The sequence below is a fragment of the Microcebus murinus genome, chromosome 11 (genome assembly GCF_040939455.1).
Source record: "Microcebus murinus isolate Inina chromosome 11, M.murinus_Inina_mat1.0, whole genome shotgun sequence".
NCBI lineage: Eukaryota > Metazoa > Chordata > Mammalia > Primates > Cheirogaleidae > Microcebus > Microcebus murinus.
The window spans coordinates 10,776,097-10,801,089 of NC_134114.1; the positions used below are offsets into that span (position 1 = coordinate 10,776,097).

General features: G+C 40.0%; 1 protein-coding gene across 4 annotated transcripts in view; it reads left to right on the top strand.

Annotated features, from left to right (window-relative positions):
* Positions 1-24,993, top strand: part of TRIO (trio Rho guanine nucleotide exchange factor) — a 339,933-nt gene that overhangs the window by 122,779 nt on the left and 192,161 nt on the right. For all 4 annotated transcript variants that reach the window (XR_012921664.1, XM_076007936.1, XM_076007937.1 and 1 more), the window contains exons 3-6: positions 9,514-9,628; positions 16,667-16,859; positions 19,715-20,227; positions 22,087-22,209. Coding sequence is in view for 3 of the 4 variants with exons in the window: in XM_076007936.1 (XP_075864051.1) it covers positions 9,514-9,628; positions 16,667-16,859; positions 19,715-20,227; positions 22,087-22,209 (944 nt within the window). In the remaining variant the exon portion in view is untranslated. The remainder of the gene's footprint in view (positions 1-9,513; positions 9,629-16,666; positions 16,860-19,714; positions 20,228-22,086; positions 22,210-24,993) is intronic.

The window sequence follows — 24,993 nt, forward strand, 5'->3', positions numbered from 1 at the left end:
CCTTTTTGGGCACTAGTTCACCAGTTTCACTTGTTACAAAAAAAGGTTTGCAACATTTTTTCTGCTCTGTTTCATCAGGAAGTAAATCTGTAGGTTGTCATGTGCTTTTAGGCTGTCTTCCTGGATGTGTTTCCCTTGATAAATTTTTATATTTCCCCAATAGGCATTTTATGCTGATCTAATGTATCTTCTTGAACACATTTCATTTTTAATTTATAACACTGCTAGCTGTTTTTTTATAGGTTTTGTGTGTCCTTTGGGCATGTGGTGCTGGTATATATTTAGTATGCAGCTTCCTATGGTGTTTTTGCTAATCCTGCTTTGCTTCGTGTCCAGCAGTGTGTCTTGGCCCGTGGTACATACTGTTTGATAATTTGCGGAAGTAAATCTAAATCATAATGTATTTGGAAAGTTAATAGAGTATAAGAGGTTCATGAAAAGATGAAGGTGCTTTAAATTTTTAGAAATACTTGGTAGAAAATAAACTTCTGTCTTGTCATACACTGAGTTTTAAAAGTAGCATTTATTGGCTCTTTTCTAATCATTTATTGACAGACTTTGAAGGACTCATGCCAGCTTTTTGAACTCCTGATTTTGTAATTTACAAATAGATTTTAAAGTTAATAAGATTACAAGACTACTTAGAGGCATCTGTAAGGAAGGTTTAGAAAACCGATTCCATGTGTTTATCAGTTTTTATTTTTAAAGTCTGGGTGGGTGATGAGAGCACCTGCTCCTTATGATCCCTCTTGTGTTTCTGAGACTCTTGTTCCGTTTTCTTCTTTCCTTAAGCTTGTGGAGATGGACGTGTAAGGAAAGGTAGAAGGTTAAGATCGGTGGTTTTTATTTGTATTCATTCTTTTACTACGCAGTTAATACAGAGTACATTATCAGATGGCAATTTTATATAGCTTACTGTCAAAACCAAACTCTTTACCTTTTAACTAATCAGAGAAATAAAATCTGCAGTCTTTCAGAGTTTGTTATAAATGTTTAAGAAAACATTTAGGGTTAAATAAAGTTGGATATCTTTGATGGGGAGGGAAGTTTTGCAGTGACAACAAATTAGTGTGGAACTGTTTTAAAACATTAGCAATGGTAGAACTTTCACCATCTGTGTTGGCAAAATACAGTTAGTAGGTGCTGCCACGCTTGTATACTATTTCCTAATTTATGACCAGATTGGCAAGTCATATAACCATGAGCTCATTGCCGATTGTTTTAGGCTTGTTGTTATCTCCTTTAGGAAGGGAAAAGGAACAACAGCAAACCCTCATAAAATTAAAAACAAATTGATTACTTGTATTGTTTTTTCTGAAAAGTTATAATGAACAAGTAAACTTTAAAAAATGTTTACCTCTGGCCCCATTTTTCTCTTTTTTCTCAAGATCTCATTCACAAATCATAAAACACAAATTCTTTAAGTTATGGTTCAGTGGATTTTAGCATATTCACAAGTTTGTGCAGCCATCACCACTGTCCTTCATCAGCTCGCAGAGAATGCCCTGTCTGTCCTCCCTGCCCCCCAGCTCCAGCAATCGCTAATCTACTTTCTGCTCTGACCCCATTAAAAAAAATCAGGTAATATTATGGTACCTTTCTAAAAGCTCTTCATGCAAATGGCTTTCAGTAAATAAATCTAAGTAGAATAGCAAAGGCTTTGTAAAAGCAGGCCAAAAGATCAGTGATTCTAAAAGATACTTATTGGGTCAAAACCACAAAAAAACAGGGCCCCATGCGGTGGCTCACGCCTGTAATCCTAGCACTCTGGGAGGCAGAGGAGGGCGAATCCCTCAAGGTCAAGAGTTCAAGCCAGACTCCATCTCTACTAAAAATAGAAAGAAATTTATTGGCCAACTAAAAATATATATAAAAAATTAGCCGGGCATGGTGGCACATACCTGTAATCCCAGCTACTCTGGAGGCTGAGGCAGTAGGTAGGATTGCTCGAGCCCAAGAGTTTGAGGTTGCTGTGAGCTAGGCTGATGCCAGGGCACTCTAGCCCATGCAACAGAGTAAGACTCTGTCTCAAAACAAAACAAAACACCCAAAATCTCCAAAAAACAAGTGAGGATTTCTTGAACTTAAATATTTCTGATCCTTAGACTCATCTCCAGGTATTCTAAAAAGTAATGCTCATTGGACTTAAATTAGATGGCAACATACTACCTGCTCCATTTAGGATGAATTAAATGAGGTTAAATGTTTGAAGTCAAAAAGAGGAGGCTGTGGTTTGAATGTGTCACCTTTGGGAATTAGATGTTGCCTCTGTGATGGTATTCAGAGGTGGGACTGTTAAGTGATTTGGCCATGAGGGTCCCTCCCTCTTGAATGAGATTAAGGGGCTTATAAAGGAGGCTTCACTCTTGTCCTTCAACCATGTGAGGATACAGCATTCCTCCCTCTTCACCTGGAGGATGCAGCCCTCACCGGACAGCCAAACCTGCAGACACCTTGATCTTGGACTTCCCAGCCTCCAGAAATGTGACAAAATAAATTTCTGTTCTTTATATAATAAATTACCTAGTCTGTGGTCTTCCGTTACAGCAGCAGGAATGGACTAAGCCAGAGGCTCAGTAAAAGAACTAAAAGAAGTTGTATTACAGTTTATATTTATTGTAGTTTGTATAGAATGATGACCATTACATGTGGTTCCTATGCTGCTAGGGTTTGAGCCTTAAAAGAACTCACAGACAACCACCAGAATTAAGAACGTTTTAAAAAAACAAAACAAAACTTTTTATCCTGGAACATTTTAGCATCCAAGAGGAAAGAGAATAGTGAATTTCCATGAACTCATGGCTCACTTCAGCATCTTGTTTCAAATATATTCCTACTTTGCATAATTTTGAAGTACATTCCAGATACCATATCATTTTATAAATATTTATCATATGTATCTAAAAAGCTTTACAAAACCCCACAATACTATTAACAGACCTAAAAATCAAATGGTAATTATATAATATACAAAAAATCCAATCAATATTCAAATTTTCATGCTTGTCTCTCATAATTGTTTTTACAGGATACTCATTGCAATTGTTTGAGATATTAGTCAAGTCTCTTTTAATCTATAAGTTCTGCCTCCTTCTTGATCTTTTTGGCCTAAACCTCTTATGTTTATGAGGTGAGGAAACTAGTGTTTTCCTGTAGATTTCCCTACATTCTAGATTTTGTTGATTGTGCCCTTGAGTGATTATTTAACGTGTGTCTCTTCCCCTATATTTCCTGTGAACTAGGAGGTTTACATCTTGAGGTTACATCTTGAGGTTTGATCCAACTCGCCTTTTATTTTGCAGGGAAGGGGTAAGAAATAGTTAATGAGATGGGTGGTATTGCTTAGTTTTATTGGGAGAGCCTGGTTGTCTTTTATTCCAATGTTAAGTATTCATTGGTGAATACTTAACATTGCTTAGATCTAATTTTTTTTTAGAGTTCCAAGTAGTGATACTCTAATTATTATATATCCTTTCTCCTTCATTTGTTAACTTAGATATTCCACACAGAGAGATGTCCCATCATCACATACTCGATTACCCTCAGTATACAGTTAATACAGGAAAAGTAGGAGAAATGATTGATTCTTGTCCTTTTCTACTTTCAGACTGATGAAAAATGACCATTGAGCTTTTTATTTTAGAAAAATAATTATTCAAACTTGTGGTTTTAAATATATTTTATGTGTTTTGATTCATTGCACATTTTCTCTTTTATGAAGTTAAAATTTGCACATCTTTGGCCATTGGTAGCCTCTTCAGATAGGCTCTTGAGTCCTTTTTGCTGATGTGCTCAGATGTTTCAGGACATCTTGTGTGTTTCCTGGCTCATATTTGCAGTTGGCCCTTTCTCTAAAGGACCCTGGTTTCTTTCAGAGCTGCTCATTGTTGGTGGGCTGGTCGCTCTGTCTGTGCCTTTTCAGTGGACAAATCTAGGAAATATATGTATACACACATTTTAATGATAAATTATGTCATGACTTTATATTAAAATTCACAGTTCAAATTTAGGATTACAGATATTTTACTTCTTTGTGTATTATCGTTTTTTCGTTAAGATAAAAAATGTTAGTTCCTGCCTCATCAACATGATTACTTACTTACTTTGTAATATTAATATTATTACCACAGTATGACTACCAAGTGTAATTTTTAATTTTTTTTGTCCTAAGGGTATATGCCACTATAGATACAGGGTCCCAGCAATGTGTTTTAAAGTCACCTAAAATAGTTCCTTTCCATGTAGATATGCTACCAAGTTGAAACTAAGGATCATTTTTTTATTCATTTTGCTTTTAAATTTGTAAGGCTTGAGGAAAAAAACCCTCCTAATTTTGCTTCAATTTTAAGTAAAACTTATATATAATTCCAGGATAATAAACTAAAAAGAAAAAAAAAGGTATGGTAAAAGAAGATAAGGTGTAGTGAAAAAAAAAATCTAGCTTCTGTTCTTGCCTTTTCTACCCTGTTTCTCCCCACTTGGAATCTTTTAGTTTTGGGTTTTTTTTTTTTTGTTTTTGGTTTATTCCTTGTGCTTTTAAAATGTGAGCAGCTCTATTGATCTGTCCATCTATTTTCATCTTTTTCTCCTTGGATAAATAGTGGTGTATCAGGCACCAGTTTCTCTGCTTTGCTTGTTTTATCTTAGAGTGTAACCGGGAGGTCAGTATATAGCAGCACATAATAGAATCCTCATTTGTTTTTACAATTGTATGTTACTCATGTGTGCATATGTATGTGTTTACACACATGCATGCACACACACACACCTCACACACCCACCATAGTTAATTCAATCAGAAGTGTATTGATGGGCATTTGGGTTTCTTTTTCTTCCCCTTTCCCCTCTTCTTTCCTCTCCTTTCCTCTCCTGTCTTTTCCTCTTTCCTTTCCTCTTTCCTTTTTCCTTTCCTTTCCGAGATAGGGTCTCACTCTATTGCCAGTGGCATCATCATAGCTCACTATAGCCTCAAACTCCTGGACTCAAGCAATTCTCCTGCCTCAGCCTCCGAAGTGCTAGGATTACAGGTGTGAACGTTCACACCTGGCTTTGGGTTACTTTTTTAGAATAACTTTTTCTGGGGTGAGGTGAACATTTACGCTTAGCAAGTGGAAGTATTGACAGGAATGTGGGATTTGGTGCCTTGAGGTTTGTGTGGTTGTATATGACCTTAGTTCTTCATGTTCTCGTTTTGTAGAGTACTGCATTTTCTGCACAGGGAAGAGGGCATCACCTATCCACTTTGTGTATTCGAGCACAGGGTGAGGCAGCAGGGACTGCAGGAGGCCTTCTAAGCAGGCTGTTAAAAGGAGTCATCTTAGAATATCATTAGAAATCTCCCGTGAGCCAATTTCTGATTCTCAGGACTAGACAGTAAGAAGTGAGCATAGAAAAGTGCGGGGCTGGTGAGGTGCTTGCCTTGGTTGCTCTTAGAGTGGGAGCCCATTGGGCATCCTTTTAATAGTTTTATTATTTAATAGCACAATTAATAAACATTAGCCATAATTTCTCTCTTACAAACTATGGTTTTCGGAGCTTTCCTTTGTAAAGGCTGTTTTTCATGGTCAGTGTGAGTTAGACTGTTCTGCAGGGGGGCATAAAAGAATAGTTTTCAATAATGTTCTAATCCAGAAACGGAAACGAGGGATATATAGAGAAAAATATAGTTGATTCATTGAAACTTTAGTCCTCAAATCCAGTATGCCTTCCTTGCAAGTTCATTCTAAATGAACAAAAGGTGACTTCCTAAGTCATTTAAAGGGCAAGAGGGGACTGTGAATCTGGCTGCTTCCGTGACTATCCTGGGCCACATTGCTCAAGAGACCAAGTCCCCTGGAGGCTTACCTTTGAGAGGAGGGAAATGAGGTTGCTGGGTATGAGGAAATCAGTGTCACACAGACATTTGTAGCTCTGATGTAGGACTCTTTTAACTTCTTTCTATTACTGAAATAAACCTCAGTTCATTTGGCATCTATGTTTCTGTAGGAATATTCATCAGACATTTCCATTTCTAACAACTGATACCTGATAGTAGGTATTTTTAGTTAATGTGTGAATATGAAAGAAGAATCCATTCAGCAGATACTTATTGAGTACTGTTTATGTGCTAGTCTCATACTGGGCACCAAGAGCATTGTATAGTCTGGCTAGAAATAAGATGGGGTATGGGAGAGGAAGGGGGAGAAGATGCATAATTTATGCCAATAGAAATAGAACACCCTCACCATTTTTTTCTTTTTCTTTTTCTTTTTCTTTTTTTTTTTTTTTTTTTTTTACTAAGACAGCATTTGGATAGGCAGATAATCCTTAATGAGCTGTAGGTCTTTGGTTGCAGACATGAAGAGGCCCCAGGCGTAGACATCCTGTGATGTTGGCAGGTGCAGGAAATGTATTTCCTGCTTTTTTCCATTCCTTGTAGAAGCTAAGGCACTGAGTTTCCCATCTATAAATCAGGGCTGACGTCTGTCCTGCCTGCCTCACCGTGAGGCTGAGGGTTGACATTTGACACATATAAGTGTACCTAGTAGATGAAGTTTTTATGAGCTGCAGTGTTGTTATTTTTTATTAGTTCATGAGCAGAAATAAGAACTTAGAGCTTGTAACTTTTTCTGCTGCATACCCAGATGCTGTTTTCATTTGGGTACCTCTTGTGACATTGGCAACCAACCTAAATCTTGGGGGGAATGTAATTTAAACAGACACCCATGGAGTTCATTTTAAGCTCCTTAAGGTTCAGAGACCATGTTCCTTTGAACTAATACCACATTTCATCCTTTCTGAGGTGTTTTTCTTTTTACCTCCCTGGGGAGGATCAGCAGGGGGCCATTGGCACCTGCCTGTCACTGACTAAGGTGCACCATCTATTGCACCCACTGCAGAGAGGTTAGCACGTGAAAACAGATTCTTTAACTCTTTAAGTAGAGAATATGTAATTTTTACTTCATAAATGATTTTTTTATGAAATTGTATAATAAAACTACCCTAGTAAGTTTTCTGAAGTTCTTTTCTAGGAAAAAGAAAAGTGAAAAAAAATTTTTGTATCTTAAATTGAGATTCAAGTTTATATAAGCTTTTCTTAGGACATGGATGAGAGCCTGTTTGGTGGATGTACTTGCTAGCAAGTCTTAGAGCAGGGGTCCTCAAACTTTTTAAAACAGGGGGCCAGTTCACTGTCCCTCAGACTGTTGGAGGGCCAGACTATAGTTTAAAAAAAACTATGAACAAATTCCTATGCACACTGCACATATCTTATTTTGAAGTAAAAAAAAACAAACAGGCAAAACACCTGCATGTGGCCGGCGAGCTGTAGTTTGAGGACTCTGTACAGTCTACCAACCTAGGGAAAAGTAGGAAAAATACAACAGAGGCAGTTGGAACTTCTGCACACAGTTGCCTTTAGTACTTAGGTCTGGGGTGAATAGAATGGCTGTGTGCAGTGTGCGTACCTACTGACTCCCATGCAACTTGATTAACAGATTTGAGATTTTCTCACACTCACGTGTGCGCCTCGCTTTGATTGTGAGATATAGTGACCCAAGAGGGAGAGGTGAACATGGGTCATTGGCATTTATTCTCCCTATGGAATTAAAAATTGTGATGCCTTTCAGAAACATTTTAAAAATTCAGAATGATAGTCCATAAAAAATGTTAGATGCTAGCTTTCTGTTTATCAAAAATGAGGGGAATGTTTTAATTCAAGTATCATATACTATATTTTTAAAAATTAGACTATAATGTCTTGATCTGTGATATTTTTGACCAAGAAGATTGACTCTCTTTTTAAAAACATGAAAGATATTGGGAAATGAAAAATATTGAGACTATTGTTTGTCTTATCTTAGGAGTAAGAGGTATTCTGAAAAAATTAGAGCTATTGATATTACCCTGGAATTAGTACCTGATGTTTTACAAGATTACATGGTAATGATCAGTACTGCCCCTCACTTTTAATAGTACTTTTCATTCATAAATGTTACCCCCTAAAAAGGCCCAGGAACCCCTTATTTAGTCACCCTTTTGACATTTTTACTACTTTCAAAAAGAACTAAAGCCACTAATTTGAAAGATGATGTAAGTTATTGTCAGGGCAAAGGGCCTAGCAGTGACAGTGTCGCATATAAGCTTTGGAGCTTCAGTATCTTTCTTTATAAAGCTGGAATGATAGTACTTCCTAACAGGGTCATTGTGAAGATCACACCATAAAGGGCATGTATTGCACATGATTCCCCACCTAGGTCTGTTGGGAGCTGTGATTTGCTGTTCTCTTTTAATACCTGAATTACTGGATTTATAAACAATTTAAGACTTTCCTAGATTGCATGACTGAACAGTACATGTGGAATTTTAAGTACTCACAATCAGAATTAAGTTTCATTACTATTTAGCATGAGTGTGTAACCATTCTAGGAAATTATAAAAACCATGTTGGTAAAATATGTTTTTAAAATACCATCATCTCCTGCATACTTTTTTTTTTTTTTGGCTTTTCTAAAAGAAAAGACTCTGGTTTGTTTGCTTGTTGTTTTTCTGCTTTTTAATTTCACCTCTGCTGACAATTTTTGGTGCGTAGAAAATAATTAAGAGTTTCATATCGTGACTTGAATTTTGAGATCTGAAAGGAGATTATCAGAGTTGTAAAACTAAATGAAGGATCCACTTGAGAAGGCTAAGTTTTCTTTCTCTCTTTTTCTGACAACCCTGACGGAAGTAATAAAATAAATGTGACAATTTCACCAAAAGTGTTCAGTGATACCAAGTTGACTTCATTAAGGTTGTATGTTAATGAGAAATCTTTCTGCCTGCCTGCCTGTCAAAGTCAAATACTCTGAGATTTGTATTTTTAGTGTATAATATAATTTTCTCAAATCCTTAAGCTAATTAACTAAATTAAGTTTAAAATTGCTTTTAAAGTTTCATGTGCCAGTCTTTCTTTTGTGTGTGTACGTGGCTTCGTATAAGAAGAGATGGGCAAAGCTTGACCATTGGGGGTCAGATGCCATTGATCCCAGATTATATAAAGTAGTCACCAGTGTAGTTTGAAGAACATTCCTTTTTTTTCCCTTTCAAGACTTAGAACCCAATTTGGTTGGTAGAAAAGGAAGAGTTAAAATTAGAATGCAGGACAGAAGGAGAATGAAAGAGAGAGAGAAGGCATGAGGAGGGAGGTGGTGGTTTAAAATGAATGATACACAGTTACATGAAAACTTTTTTTTTTTTTTTTCCAAACATAAAAATTAAAGAAAGAAGTTTCTTCCAACACATTGGGGGGAAAAAAAAGCCCATCTCTAGCATCTAGCATCTTCCATGTAGCCTCCAAAACTCAGAAATTTTTTTCTGTGTCCCATGAGGGGATAAGACAGCCTCACCATGTCTTAGATGAAACAAAGACTCTTGCCTTTTGCAACTTGCCAGTTGTGCAGTTGATTTCGGAACAGTTTTGACTGAGTGAATGGGTGATGATGGACTTGTCTTATCTTGTTTTGTCTAAGTTTCTTCCCAATGTTTGTTTTTTAGGTGGTAGAGATAAACGTGGGGGTCCCATTTTAACATTTCCAGCCCGCAGCAATCATGACAGAATACGACAGGAGGATCTCAGGAGACTCATTTCATATCTAGCCTGTATTCCAAGGTAAGTTCCATGTGGCTTGTCAATTTTTTCACAATTCCAAGAGATATGGCACTATATTCTTTAGAAAATGGCTAAACAGTAGCTTGAATTCCAAGAAAAATAGCATAAAATTAAAATCATGATCTTTCTCCTTATTTCTATTTTGTGACAATTATTGTCTTATGTAAAACACTTCTGAGGGCAGGGACAAGAATGTAGGTAGGTATCTTGTAGCGAAGAGGTTTGTGTGTTGGCAGTGAATTTGTGATACTCAGCTGGGATTTAAAGATATTAGATACAGTCATCACTAATGATTCTGATACCAGGACACAGTGGGCTGGATGATCAGAAATTGGGTGCTGTTTTTGCTTATACACTTCTGTCTTCATACTAAGCTTCTTTTCCTTAAAAATAGCCTGTTGATTTGTGGCATGAAGTTTGTGGGCATACAAAAGTCTTACTACCTAAATATACTGGGCATCAGTTTGGGAACTCCCATCAAATTTGAGACTCTGTTAGTGATAAGGAGATTTTTAGCATGGATGCTGAAAAACACCAGGAACAAGCAATGTTTTATTTCCTGGAGAGCCCTAGAGTGGGGACTAGTGAGTTAATAGGAGTTGATCTGTGTGTATACTCGAGGAATTTAGAATCTTCATTTCTGCCCTGGGAATGTATTATTCGGGCTTTGTTTATAGAGGTAGCTGACCACTGGTGGAGGAAATTTCGTCCCTATATTATTATCTCCATTTAATTGTTCCAGTTGTTTTTTTGGAAAATAGAATACTGCTGTGGTATAATCCAAGGACACAGTTATGCCTGGAATAACAGATCGGGCCTGTGTTGTTGGTTGAAGGGGTGCTTGCCTATGAGGAAAGAGTAAATCCGTAGGTGCCTCCTTCATTCCAGAAAGGCACGTGCTAAAGAGGGCATCAGTGATGTCCGTGGTAGAATGAGAGGAGGCATTTCCTGAGACTGAATTAGGATGTGTAGAAGAAACTTGGTCATATATGGGCTAGAGTAGTAGGTAGTCACTTTAAGGACTTGTTATGCAAGAGAATAATATAAGATGGTCAGTAACAGTGTAATGGGTTTCAAAAGGTTAAGGTGAATGTGATAGCCTACTGCAGCACATGGTTTACAGCACTCTTATTTAGGTTGACACCAACCGGGGAAGACAGCTGTGCCCCTTTGTAACAGATCCTTGCTGTGGCTGATGAAAGACAGCTTTTGGTCTTGATGGTTTGACCTGCTGAGGAAGTTCTTGAGTTTTTGGCTAGTGTAGCCTTTATTGAAAAAACTATCACTGTGTGCCATCAGTAATTAAGTCATGGAGCCTTACTTATACATATGGAAACAGTCTTTCTTTTCTTCTACTCTGGTGTTAGATGGCTGAACTGTTGAAATGATATAGTTGGAAAGGAGTTTAAAGTTATTTACTACCCACTGTCATTTATAAATAACACAATATAGTTTATAGCTCCCACTTCCTGGGTTCTTACTATGTGCCAGGTCTGTGCTCATGATGGAAAAAGAGAAATACAAGGGGTGATGTAAAAAAAAAAAAAATCCCTGCCAATCAAAATAATACTTGTTATAGCTTCATAAAAACCTAAAGTTGCATTTGGTATTTATGTGATTTTTTAAAATGTAATGTAATTGGACTACTATATGTAACTTTGACAACTTACTTTCTAGTTTTTAAATATGTTAGTAAATATAAAAATGCTTTTCATTTCATTGATATAAAAAATCACTTCAAGGCCGGGCGCTGTGGCTCACGCCTGTAATCCTAGCTCTTGGGAGGCCGAGGCGGGCGGATTGCTCAAGGTCAGGAGTTCAAAACCAGCCTGAGCAAGAGCGAGACCCCGTCTCTACTATAAATAGAAAGAAATTAATTGGCCAACTGATATATATAAAAAAAAAATTAGCCGGGCATGGTGGTGCATGCCTGTAGTCCCAGCTACCCGGGAGGCTGAGGCAGAAGGATCGATCACTCAAGCCCAGGAGTTTGAGGTTGCTGTGAGCTAGGCTGACGCCACGGCACTCACTCTAGCCTGGGCAACAAAGCGAGACTCTGTCTCAAAAAAAAAAAAAAAAAAAATCACTTCAAGTACATTTTGGATAATCTACATGACTTAAGGAAAAAAAACTTCTTGTGAGAAATTGTGAAAATACACAAAAGTGGAGAAAATAGTATAACAAGCACCCATATACCTATCACCCAGCTTCAACGTTTATCAAATTTTGTAAATCTTGTTTTTCGATGTTTTTTCCTCTGGACTTTATACTAAATCCCAAACATCATATCATTTCACTCATAAATTCTTAAGTGTGTAGGATGACCGTCCAGCAGTGAGCACAGGCACTTCATTTCATTGCCTAGATTTGCTTTTGTATTTACAATCCCAAGTGGCAAGAAATGCCATTTAGCTTTTCCTTGATTAGTGAGCAAATAATAGAGGTGGAATTAACGTGTGAATGACGCATTTGCCAAGGGATAATTGAGAAAGATTTCCAGGTTGCCACATAGGAATGTCGACTGACCGGAGTCCTCTCTCCTGCAGGCACCCTGCCTCCAGGCAGTGCTTCATGCAGGAGGCTGTTTGGCTTTAGTCAAACAATGGGATCAATAAACATCACCCACAAATTAATAGTGTGGGACATCTTTTGGACTTGTGGATTTGGTTTTATATAAGTTGTAAGTCTGATTATATGTTCTAGTTTCAGAGTGGTATAAACACAAGGTATTTCTGCTTATCTTTACACTCGTGTGTATATTCTGGGGCCGGTGAGAGCTTTTTCTCCGTCCACTACTCCTGACATTCTTCTGAGCTTTGTCCTCCAGCCAGACAGTCACGGGGCCACACGTTCCTGTGTGTGAAGGGACAGCGTGGGTCTCAGAATCAGACTGGCTGTGGCCTGGGACAAGTGACTTAATTATTTTTATTGATTTGCTGATCTACAAAATGTAATAATGATCTGTACATCTTGGGATCCTTGTGAGTATTGAGTAAAATTATGTACATAGGGGCACAGTGTTTGCCATGTGGTAGCTGCCTCAGAAATAGTACGATAATTTCTTTCTTTCATATTCACTCTTTTATTTTCCATTGATTATTTTCCTTTTGGTAGCTTTCTAGAGGCAGATCATATTGTTTGTTTGCTTCCACACGCCCTCCAGAGTTTCTGTGTCCCTCACAGTTGAAAGTAAATTTGACCTGAGCAGCTGTAGGCAATTTTGAGTGTTTATATTACTTGGGTCACACCTGCCCCCCCCCCCTTAAAAAATAACTGGAATAGTAAGGTGGTGGTTCATGCAATTAATCTTTAGTGAAACTTTCCATTAAATGTGTGTAGGAGAAACAGTAGCAGAAGTTCCTGCTTGTGTCATTGGAAGTCCTGCATAGCAATGAAAATAGTATTAATCTTGGAACATTGCTAGGTGGTTATTGCTTGAATCATATTTTATACTAATTATGTTCTAGAGCATTTTGCCTTTCTTAGAATGATTTACAGTTGCTAAATGGATAAACCACCCTTATTCTCTGTTACTAATGAAATAATATGAAGAATTTTAATTGATTTGTTAGGGTGGAAAACTTAGTAGGTGTTCACGGTGTAGGTGAAGAAAGATTTCTCACACAGATTAAGATATAAGAAGTTAAGATAAAATAAACTTTTTATCTTTTAAAAGGACAGAATGAGAGAGAAAAGGGGGGCGGGAGAGCAAGAGACATGGCAGGGCATCCCAAAGAAAGAGAAGGGAGATGCCAACAGCGAGGCCAGGTGGCTTTCTGCTTTTATGGGCACAGAAAGAAAAATTGTAATTGTTGTGAAGTAATTAGCAGGCAGTCTCAAGACGTCAAGATGTCCATCTTTCTTGTTTCTTCTGTTCCTGGAGACTTGGTTATCTCTGAGATGTAGTCAGGCCTATCACAGAGGATGTGATTTTTTGCCCCTGAGATATGGTATTTGGCAGGAAAGGAACTCCTGGAGTTTACTCCCTGCTGTCTGGTCTGGGAGCTTTTCAGGAATACCTTTAGGCTATAGAAACAAATTCTACTGGCTGTGAGCTGCTAAAATGTAAAGAGAAAGCTTTGCATTTCCTTTCTTTTGGCTCTTTTTGGATGTTTGTGGAAACAGAGTCCCAGCAGGTTGCCTGCTAGCTTGGGAGAGAAACTAGCAGCAAAGGGTAGGAAGAGCTCAAGATTGATTTTTAGCCATTATTAGAAAATTGGGAGATTTGAGGCCGCCCTAACACTCATTCATGAACATGCCTATAGAAAGATACTTTCTTCGTCTAAGAATGAAAGAAAGCAGTTTCTCTTTTTTAGAGACCTGTGTTGGCAGGGGACCTTATTATTATATAAGTTTTCTTTATCTCACAGATAAAATGAGGCAGTTTTGGAAAAACTGCTAAGATAATTGGTTAAAGAGTCACATTTTCCAAAGAGCAGTACCTACAAGATAAAAGGCTTAGAGCCCTTCTCCTGTAGGCAACCATACGTGTTCATTACATGCTTATAAATAGGAACCAGGTTTGGGGATGTTTGCAATCCCTGTTCTCTTAATGATGACTGGCTTTGAACCTGATAAAACAGATGCATTGAAAGGCTGTGCACTCCCAGCCCAGTTCATATGCTGTTTTTATTACTTGGGAAGCCACTGGGTGGTAATGGTTTGATCTTGGAGGAAGGTGAATAGTTAATCCTTCTGTAAACTAGGCAGGCTCAATGTTCTTTTTGGTTTTGTTGGTCTCCTACTTGTTCCTGTTGTTAAGCCTGGAGTTACTCAGGATTCCTTTTAAGCTGCTTTCAAGTGGAGGGGCTTTGTAGTTTATGTGCATACTGCAAAAGGCCACTAGGAGAAAGGCTGCAAGGGAATTTATCTTGATATGGTGAAGACTGATGCTCAGAGTGCAGTCTGCCAAACAATAACTAGTAAAGAAAACATTGCTATGGTTTTATAGTCTCCTGTCTTTGGCGTATGGGAGCAGAATATGTGAATCTGGAGTGGAATGAATGCCTTGTAGGGCACCAGGCTTCCTCTGCAGAGCGCTTGGCATCATGGCACCTGTGCTCTCCCCAGTACTTCCGGAGCCCTGGAGTCTCTAAGGAATAGAATTTTGTAGGATTGTAAGTCCCATTAGAGCCCAAGGAGATCCAGAATGCTTAGTTCCTGTTCATTGGGACACTTCAGGAGACATATCTGGGAGTCCTGTTTGCTTGTAGGTTTTGTGAAGGAGGCTGAAGAAAACTAACATTTCTGCCTGTGATGTTACGTGGATAGTAACCCACGGTGGCTTGGGGTGGGGAGCAGAAGTGACAGCATGAGGAGTGTTTGAACTCAGTTTCAGTTCCTGTTCATATGGGGGTAGTTATCAGATGTTACTCACATAGTTCCTGAGCAGTTTTCAACATCTGGGTGATAAATTGGGCTGCTGGATCAGTCTGTCTTTTCGTCAGGGCTTTGAACACCTTGCATCTCTGACTGTGAGCTGCCCTCTGCTTGGTTTCTAGGGCCACAGAAGTTTCTGTGACACAGCCTCTTATGCTGATTGTCATCTACACTTTGCATCTGTAAGACTCGGAAAGCTATTACTCTGATGGTATGAATGAAGATAAGGAAGAGGCGGATGTGTGAGTGAGTGTGGTGGACAAGGGTAGGGGAGTGATCCTGTGCAAGAGAGAGCACGAAGTTGGTTTTAATTTTGAGTTATTTTTTTGGTTGTTTTTTTTTTTTTTAACATAGTGATAGCAATTAGCTTTCTGAGTTTTTAATTTAGACTAGTTTTTCAGGGTGATTCCCAAAGCAGAAAAAAGTCAAATGTCTTTCTCATCCTGGCAGTACATTCATGTTTGGGGTAAGCCCCACATTCTCATTGAGTACACATAAAGTCCTAGGTGTATTTCCAAAGACCGTGCAGGCAGGCATTGCCTGGTTAACGTCTGGCACCAGTAGCCAGCACAGACTGTCCCCTGTGCAGCAGTGAGCATTGCAGTGTTCCTTAGCTGTAGGGCCATTGGGAAGCCGGTACAGAAGCTTCCGTATGTGTCACTGGTTATAACCTGGTGAGACTGGGTATTCTTTAACCTGTGTTTAAGGACATCTTGACTCTTGTTTACTCTTTGTTGCACATGTAGACTTGCATTACGTGTATTTCCCACATAGCATAGTCGGGAGTTAAGACTTAATAAAATTTGAAGCTGGCTTTTTTTTTTTTTTTTTTTTACACTATAAGAATGTGGAAAGGAAGAACACAGTGGCTCCTAGCACTACCTTGATTGGTGTCAAAGCCCAGCAGTGCTACCCCACTGTTGCTTTCACACCATCAGTATCACCAAGGGAAAAGGCACATAAAGTCTCAATACTACTATGAAACTGGGTTTGCCCTACAGAGCCCACCAGAAGGGTTCCCGGAACTCCCAGGAATGGTGAACTGTACTTGGAGAACTGCTGAGATACTGTAAGGGCCAGGGAGAGGGTAAGCGGGGAAAAGGGAGGTCAGAAAGCTCTCACCATTGCCAGCCACACTGGTAGGGGGTCATTTTGAATGTCTGTGATTCTGGGGGTCCAAGGGTAGCTGCTGTCTACAGATGTCGGATCTGTCCCTGGCCTGGGCTCTGTACACTGTTAGGGTTTTGTGCCCACTTGGTGATCCCTTTGCCCGTTGGAGTCACTGGATGCGTGTATGTGACCGGCCAGTACACAGAGGTGAGAGGAATGGGCTGGATGGGTGTTGTTTTCTTCTCAAGAGAAGACAGGATGCAAAACCATACATACAAAATAAAAATTGTGAAGAGTTTTGGATTTGAACCCTGTTGCAATGTGTCACTGTTCCTCAATGCACGTGTAGTCCAGTTCTGTTCTTTTATGGTACAGGGAGGGGTGAGACAGAGCTGAGCTCCACAGGTGGGGGGGCAGCTCTTGTCCCATCAGGCAAGATGAAGGAAGCGGAGGCTGCGGACCGGGTGGGACCCTGCCCAGACAAAGCGGCAGGAGTTGCGTGCCGCTGCAGGGGCAGCCGGTTTCAGCCTGTGTTTTCTTTCCCTGCAGCGAGGAGGTCTGCAAGCGAGGCTTCACGGTGATCGTGGACATGCGTGGGTCCAAGTGGGACTCCATCAAGCCCCTGCTGAAGATCCTGCAGGAGTCCTTCCCCTGCTGCATCCACGTGGCTCTGATCATCAAGCCAGACAACTTCTGGCAGAAACAGAGGACTAATTTTGGCAGTTCCAAATTTGAATTTGAGGTAACTTCCCCAGGGTAGCCAGACCCACAGAACCAATTGGTGTGGCTTGTTAAAAGCTGACTTTCTCAACCCTCAGGCTGATGATAGATTTTTAAAACCACTCATTAAACAAGAACTGTGTATCTTACTTAGCATACACATGCTATGTAAAATTAGTTATTGCATAAAATATAATAAAGTTGCATTCTGAGTGGGTGGCTTTACCCAAGGGGGTTTTAGGTTTCAGTTCTCTTGGATTTGGGTGATGGGCTACCGAGGGGTGAGGCATTTACCTTAGAAAGAGAAGCCTGTTCCCTTGTACTTCACTTGATAAAACAGCTTTTGCCACTCAGCACAAGTGGCTTTGCACGGCTACAGAGTCGTTATTGTTGCCTTAGTCTCAGAGATGGGGAATGTTAGGAGAAGCGCCCAACTTTAGAGTTCCTGAGGGAAAAATACAGAGATGCCCGAGTTTCATCCTGTCATGGATAATGGAGAGAATGGCCTGTCATTTATTTCATGTATTAGGTCTGTCATTTATGAAAATGGAGATATTCCATTAAAAACTGTGCAGAGTCCTGAATCCAATTAGGCACAGAAGATAGCTGTCTTTCAGACAGTGGTATAAAACAAACCTCAGTCTGCTAACTTACTCTCCTTTCCACCGTAACCTCCTCTCCTTAAGCTGCCAAGGTTCTGACAAAGCTTTTGATGCAGTTAGTTTAATGAGATGATTATGGGAAGAAAGTATTCCTGCCAGCTTGAAACTTGACTCATGCCCCCATTTTGGGATAAAATTGGAAAATAATTTTAATTTTCTAATAATAAATTATAATAATTTTTGGTTGAATAAATTGCTTCTTCTGGCAGCTCTGCCCATACATTAGGTTTCAGTGAATGTGTTCGTGTGTTTCAAGACAAATTGCAATGATAATATTAAATATACGAGATAATATTAATACTTAATCTTTAGGTGATATGCTAAATTTTTCAAAGTATTTTCACATGTGTATTACTTAAATTTTTAAATTTCTTCCACAGTACTTTTCTATCTGAAATCTGACTTTAGGTTTTTCTATCTGAAATCTGACTTTAGGTTTAATTTGAATTTGAGACCATACTCAGGAGGTTTAGGTGAAAGATGAAACCAGTAAGCCACAATAAGAAGTAATTTTGGAGAACAATTTATTGGGTCTTACTTAGTTTCTTGATGCAGAATTTAAAGTGTGTTGTATTTAATTATATAAGTTTGCCTGAGTGCAGTGACCCTTGCCTGTAATCCCAGTGCTTTGGGAGGCCAAGGTGGGAGGGTCACTTGAGGAGCTTGAGGTTACAGTGATCTATGATTGTACTATTGCACTCCAGCCTGGGCACCATAGTAAGACCCCCATATCTACAAAAAAAAAAAATTAGCCAAACTTGGTGCCACATGCCTATAGTCCTAGCTACTCAGAAGGCCAAGGTGGGAGGGTCACTTGAGCCTAGGAGTTCAAGGCTGCAGTGAGCTATGATTGTGCCCCTGTACTTCAGCCTGGGTGACAGAGCTGAGACCCTGTCTTTAAAAATAAATTATACACATACATACACACATATGCACACACATTTTAAGTAAAAATAATTGTTTGGCAATGTAGTTCATGCAGCTTTTTGCCAGTCTAATGTTGACGTCTCCCTCTGGGCTTTTAAAGGTACCGATACCAGTTTTTCTACTGAACTTGTCGTCTTCCTTGTTACCAACTTCTCTCTGAGAGTGATTGCCTCCACAGAGGTTATTAAAAGTCCAGCAAATGAGACAGGAATGGGCCTACAATAACATTGTAAGCCAAAGTGCTGGATCCGGCAGAGCCCCTCTTTGTAGCTCTTTCTTTCTAACTGTGCTGCCTTTTGCTGTTCCTTAGGACAAACCAGCATGCCAGACCAGCCCTGCTCTGTTTTATCTTTTGGTTCTAGGCCACAGCTCTTGTTCCTTTGCCTTTGTCTTTTCATTTAATCACCCCCAGGTTGTCCTTGAGGCATAATACTAGTATTAGTCTACTTCACATTCTGGGTGAGGTTAAGAATTCGTCCTTAGACTGTAATTGACTAAAGCGTTGTCACTGTTAAATTGGAATGTAGTACAGATTGCGTGCAACACCCAGACTGCTCAGAATCGCAGCGGATTATTACAATGAATGAAATATTCCCTCTGTCTTTAGCTCTGTGACGTGAGCCTCTGCCAGCTTTCTTGCTAACCCTTGGATATTTTCTAAATTTTTAAAAAGTCATTTGTATCCTGTCAACTGTTGCTTGATGGGAAGTGCGGCAGGGAAGATGAATGATAAGGGTGGTCTGGCTGGAGCAGCATTCATCATTTAATAAGCAGCCCACACGCACGCCCGTGAGCAAGACATTAACGTGACAGCAGATAGCAGGGAGCCTCTGCAGAGTTTTCTGTTGGGAATGAGGAGATAGAATGGCAGGGATGAGAACCAGTAGGTAGAAGAACTCATTGAAGAAAATGAAGGTTTTGAATTGTCTGCTCTGGAGTTGCAGTTTAACATGTTTCCTGGTGGTTTAGTGTGCCTAAGATAGTGGGTTAATCTCCAGATTCTTAGAAAGAAATCTCATTTCTTTAGTTCTCATGAAATACACATGATTCTATCATTTTAGGTATTCCAACTAGCATATGTGTTGCTCTCATGGATTTATCTTTCTTTATACTGATAATGCTTCTTTCATCTGTATTATTTTTATGGGGCCGGAACGAGGTATGTTACATTTTCTATGAATAGATTACTTTAACTTTGAACACCTGTGACTAAGCATTGCCCATTGCATTATGTTGAGACTATATAAAATTGGTTCATCTTCTCATACATGATTTTTTTTCCCTTAAGACAAATATGGTCTCTTTAGAAGGCCTTACCAAAGTAGTTGATCCTTCTCAGCTAACTCCCGAGTTTGATGGCTGCCTGGAATACAACCACGAAGAATGGATTGAAATCAGAGTTGCTTTTGAAGACTACATTAGCAATGCAACGCACATGCTGTCTCGGCTGGAGGAACTTCAGGACATCCTAGCTAAGAAGGAGTTGCCTCAGGATTTGGAGGGGGCTCGGAATATGATCGAGGAGCACTCCCAGCTGAAGAAGAAGGTGATTAAGGCCCCCATCGAGGACTTGGATTTGGAGGGACAGAAGCTGCTTCAGAGGATTCAGAGCAGTGATAGCTTTCCCAAAAAGAACTCGGGGTCAGGCAATGCGGACCTGCAGAACCTCTTGCCCAAGGTGTCCACCATGCTGGACAGGCTGCACTCGACGCGGCAGCACCTGCACCAGATGTGGCACGTGAGGAAGCTGAAGCTGGACCAGTGCTTTCAGCTGCGGCTGTTTGAACAGGATGCCGAGAAGGTAAGAGGGAGATAGTGCCTGCTTGTGGGACGGGGAGCTACTGGGTCACTGGGTCTAGCAGCCAGGGCTGACGTGGTCAGGTGACAGGAAAGAGAAAATTGGGAGAATGCGAAGCGTATACTCACCGCCATAAATCAGAAGGGGCAGTTCGGAGATGACATTTAAACCTGTTTTCCAGTTTTACGTGTGCCATTTTAGAAATTTTGAGTTAAAATTACTGATGATTTGGTCTAGAATGTCTGTAAGATAGACAAGAATGATAGTTTCAATTAAAAGAGTGAAAATTTCATAGTGTTGTATTCCTAAAAGCAATAATTGTGTATGTGTTTTGCTAATACCTGCTCTTTCACTAATACAAAGCTGTTGACAGAACTACATTCTGATCTATTAGTGAGTATAGTTTTAAAATAAAAAGTGAGTAATGTGTTAAAAGTAATAGTTTCTGTAGAATACAGGCAGTAATTACCTGTGGTCTCATGTTTTTTTTTTTTTTTTTTTTTTGAGACAGAGTCTCGCTTTGTTGTCCAGGCTAGAGTGAGTGCCGTGGCGTCAGCCTAGCTCACAGCAACCTCAAACTCCTGGGCTCAAGCGATCCTCCTGCCTCAGCCTCCCAAGTAGCTGGGACTACAGGCATGCGCCACTATGCCCGGCTAATTTTATATATATATATCAGTTGGCCAATTAATTTCTTTCTATTTATAGTAGAGACGGGGTCTCGCTCTTGCTCAGGCTGGTTTTGAACTCCTGACCTTGAGCAATCCGCCCGCCTCGGCCTCCCAAGAGCTAGGATTACAGGCGTGAGCCACAGCGCCCGGCCTGGTCTCATGTTTTATTCTTGTGCACCAAACACACCAGCTGGTCAAAGTGAATTCTTATCAATTACTGGCTAATTCAGTCTTAGCAGTGTGGAAACAGGACACTTATTTCTAGGTATGTGTTGCAGGCCATGAACATGGATGAATTAATCACTTTGTATTTGAGCTCATTGAATTTTATTTTACATGGACAGGAGAATGTTTTGTAAACTAAAAGACTGCATTAGAAATCTTTGGTATAAAAGGACCTTTTGAAAGGTGATAATCCAGTATTTTTATTTGGTAAGCTTTTAGCATCTGTCAGTGTACTCTTATGCCTTGTCAAAGACACTAGAAAATCGTCCAATTACTAGAAAAAAAGGTTACTGTTTTTGGGATTCTGGTTCATGTCACAATAGCAATGCTTAATTGATAGTCATTTCTATTTTCTTAAGTGTTTTCCTCAAGAGCATCTTAATTGACTTCCTTGTGGAAGTAGCATCTATATTGAACTTCAAGATGTCACTGTGAAGTTTTTTCCCAAGTCCTTTTTATTTTTACAGTGAATTTTATTGTTTGCATTTACACAGGTTTCTGTATACTTCTTTTATTAAAGAGTATAGTCTTGTAGTCATTGGGATTGCTATCAGTAATCTGTGGACCCAGCAAAACCCAACCAGAGGCCTATAAGTCCCTAATTTTGCCTAACCAGTCTTGAATGTGAGGGTAAGGTCACAAATTAAGCAGTTCGGCATGGAAGGGAGGCTGGGTTGAGTCAGATCAGAGTTTTTAATTAGCCTGGGGGGCTTGGATACCTCTCCTTACTTATGTGCCCCTGGATCCCTCCTCTATTAGAGGAACACATTAGATAAGATTTTCTGGTAGATCCTGCAAGTTCAGAAGTGCTGACTTGTTCTTAGAAGTAAAGACTCTTCCGAGTCCAAACACCTGTGAAGTTGTCGGAGGAAGGAAGTCGCCCATTCTTTGGTTAAGCCCCATCTGTGGGACTGTGTCAGCCTTTTCTCTTTCTGAAGTGATTCTAGGTTATCTTTTTCCTTCCGGTAGATGTTTGACTGGATCACACACAACAAAGGCCTGTTTTTAAACAGCTACACAGAGATTGGGACCAGCCACCCTCATGCAATGGAGCTTCAGACGCAGCACAATCACTTTGCCATGAACTGTATGGTAAGAGCCCGTCGGAACGGATGACCCCAGCGTGTGAAAGTGTTTAGCCGTGGAGGGGTTTTCCGCAGACCCTGTGCTGGCACACTGGGAGGAGGCAGCGTGGGGCCTTCCGAGTGGCTGTTTTGATTGGAGCAGCTAACATGTAGCAGGGAATTCTCTAGTGTTATAGAGGGTCTAGTTATCCTGTTTTAAATTTTAAACAAACAAAAGCGAAAGCAGGCAAACAAACCAACCAGTCAGACTTGAACCAGGTACTTGGCTAGTTCACATGGATGCTTTCGATGCCAGCTCCTGTGCTCGGCTTCAGAGGAGCCCACGGGGGCTCCAGAGAAGCTTCTCTGAGGCACCGTGAGCCTCGCGACCAGCCCGCTGTCTGTGCATTGGCTGCTGTTTGTGAGGATGAAAGAGCCAGCCTGCTGCTGCCCTCAAGGGCACACTCCACTTCTGAAACAGGAGAGGTCCTTCCAAGTTGAACTGGAGGTCTGAGGTGTGGCCGTCTGCCTTGCTGGAGTCCCCTGGCTCTCTGAGGTCCTTGTATTTTATACCCTTGGGCTGTTGCGACTCTTTCAGAATCCTGGAAGCCAGGATAGGGGTCACTGTAGGACTGCATCACAAAAAACCGAAAACAAACAAAAAAACAGAATTCTGAATGGCACTTTTGTTATAATTTTATAGTTAATGTAACCAGAATAAAACTTAGGTATTCTGTAGGATATGCACTTCGGTTGACTGTTAAGCTTCTGGAAATCTCTTCAGGGACAAGTTTTGGCTTGGACTTTAAGCCAGCCTTGTGAGAATTTTAACCACTCTTAAACCTCGGAACATTTGTCACAGAGCACTAATGCAATATGAACACAGGATCTTGTTTGAATTAATTCAGTAAGATGCCATTTAATTAAAGTTTGGTCAACTAGGTGCTACGATTTAGGTCATTTCAAAGAAAAAATTTAGCAACATAAATTTCTGTAATAAATGCCATCAAAAAGTTTTATATCTCTGTTAGAGTTGGAGGTGAGAGAATGCTGGTTTAAATCATGTGGGCATAGATAAAAATTTCTTTCTAGAAAATTATGAATTTTTCAAAACCTTCTGAAACTTCAACTAGTGACAAAAGATACCTTCAATCCACTAGAAATATTAAAATATAGTCTAGAAATGAATAGAAAAACATATTCTCTCTTCCCCTTCTCCTCGGTATTATTAGTGGCAGATTTAAGAATCAAGAGAGCAGGAGGCATAACGTGGAAGACAGGAAAGTGGATTATGGATTGAGAGGTTTTTAACTAACTCTTCCATTTGCCATGTGACTTTGGACAAGCCGTTTAATCTCCTTAAGCCTCAGTTTCCTAATTTGTTAAGTGGGGATAACAGCTACCTCCCATGGTATTACTTTACTTTATTTTCTCTGTATGTAAAACATGTAAAACACATAGTGCTTGACACATAGGAAGGACTTGATAAATGGTAATTATTACCAGCGATGTTATCAATATAATTCAAAATACAGTTAAAGCAGGTAAGAAACCTAAAGGTATGGGTTATGCCTATTTTAGTTTTTAGGTTTAAGCATGATTTCTTATTTTCTACAATACACAATGCTTTTCTAAGTTAAAATTTTAGTTAAAGTTAATGTGGTAGCTCAGTACCACACTCGCGATGACAACTGGGGAGCTTTCTGCACTGTCCTGTCCCTGTGCTAAACACTTCTGTACCCATCATGGCATTTATTTATGCAGAACAACGCTGTTAACTGTCAGCCCCTTCTCCTGCTGTCTACAATGTTTTGAACAATTTTTGACAAAATAAAAATAATAAATACCAATATGCAAAGTTAACAGTCTTTAAAATATATTAAGGGATACCAACAGTTGTGCTCCTTTTCCTATAACACATTTATGAGACCTGTGATGATGAGAATCTAGATGCAGATACCTTTAAGTGCAGGAATTGCACATGTGTGTACAGGTTATATATTTAGGCTGTGTGCCACCATCCACGATTATGTATGTTGTTAAGTGATGGAGAAATGGGGAAAGTATAATACATAGACTTGATACAGTCTCTTCGGGATATAAAAGTAACACAGGAAACTAACAAGTGTGAATGAGTAGGCTCAGTGGTACCTATAACAGAGCCTTCCAAAGAGATGGTCCTTCTTCAGATCCTAACAGAGGGCATCTTCTTGTGCTCTTCCTAACAGACCTTATGGATTGGCTTTTCCTCCTTAAGGAAAATCCTCCTTAAGGATACAGAGAAAGCAAAATTAGTGAATCTGGTCACCTGTCACTTTGCTGGGAGGGAGGGACAGAGAGAAAGAGTGAATGTGAGAAAAGAAAGGCCTTCATTTTAACTTGAAGGATGCCAGTTGGAGCCACTCAAGCCAGGGAGATTATCCCCACTGAACGTGGCCTGACTGTCACAGCCTCTTCTTGCTACTTGACACACGCGATGGCTGTTAGCTGATCCTGCCTGCAAATGCAGCTCAGAAGAGTAACTCCAAGGCTGGAGTCCTGTGGCTCTGTAATCCCAGATGGGAGTGTCTCTTTCGAGTTCTAGTTTGGATCAGAAATAGAGGAGAAGGATCGATAAAAGAAGGTACGAAGGAAGGATGGACTTCAGGCAGCCAGGGGTCCGTGCGAAGGCTGCCGCAGGGGACCATGTGCAAGGCAGCCGGAGGTGGGCTCAGAGGGGAAGGGAAGGCAGAGAGGGGACAGTGTGCAGGACCCTGGCGGATTGGTTAGTCAGATTGGGGGACCTACAGAGCAGCGATTGGTGACAGTGTCA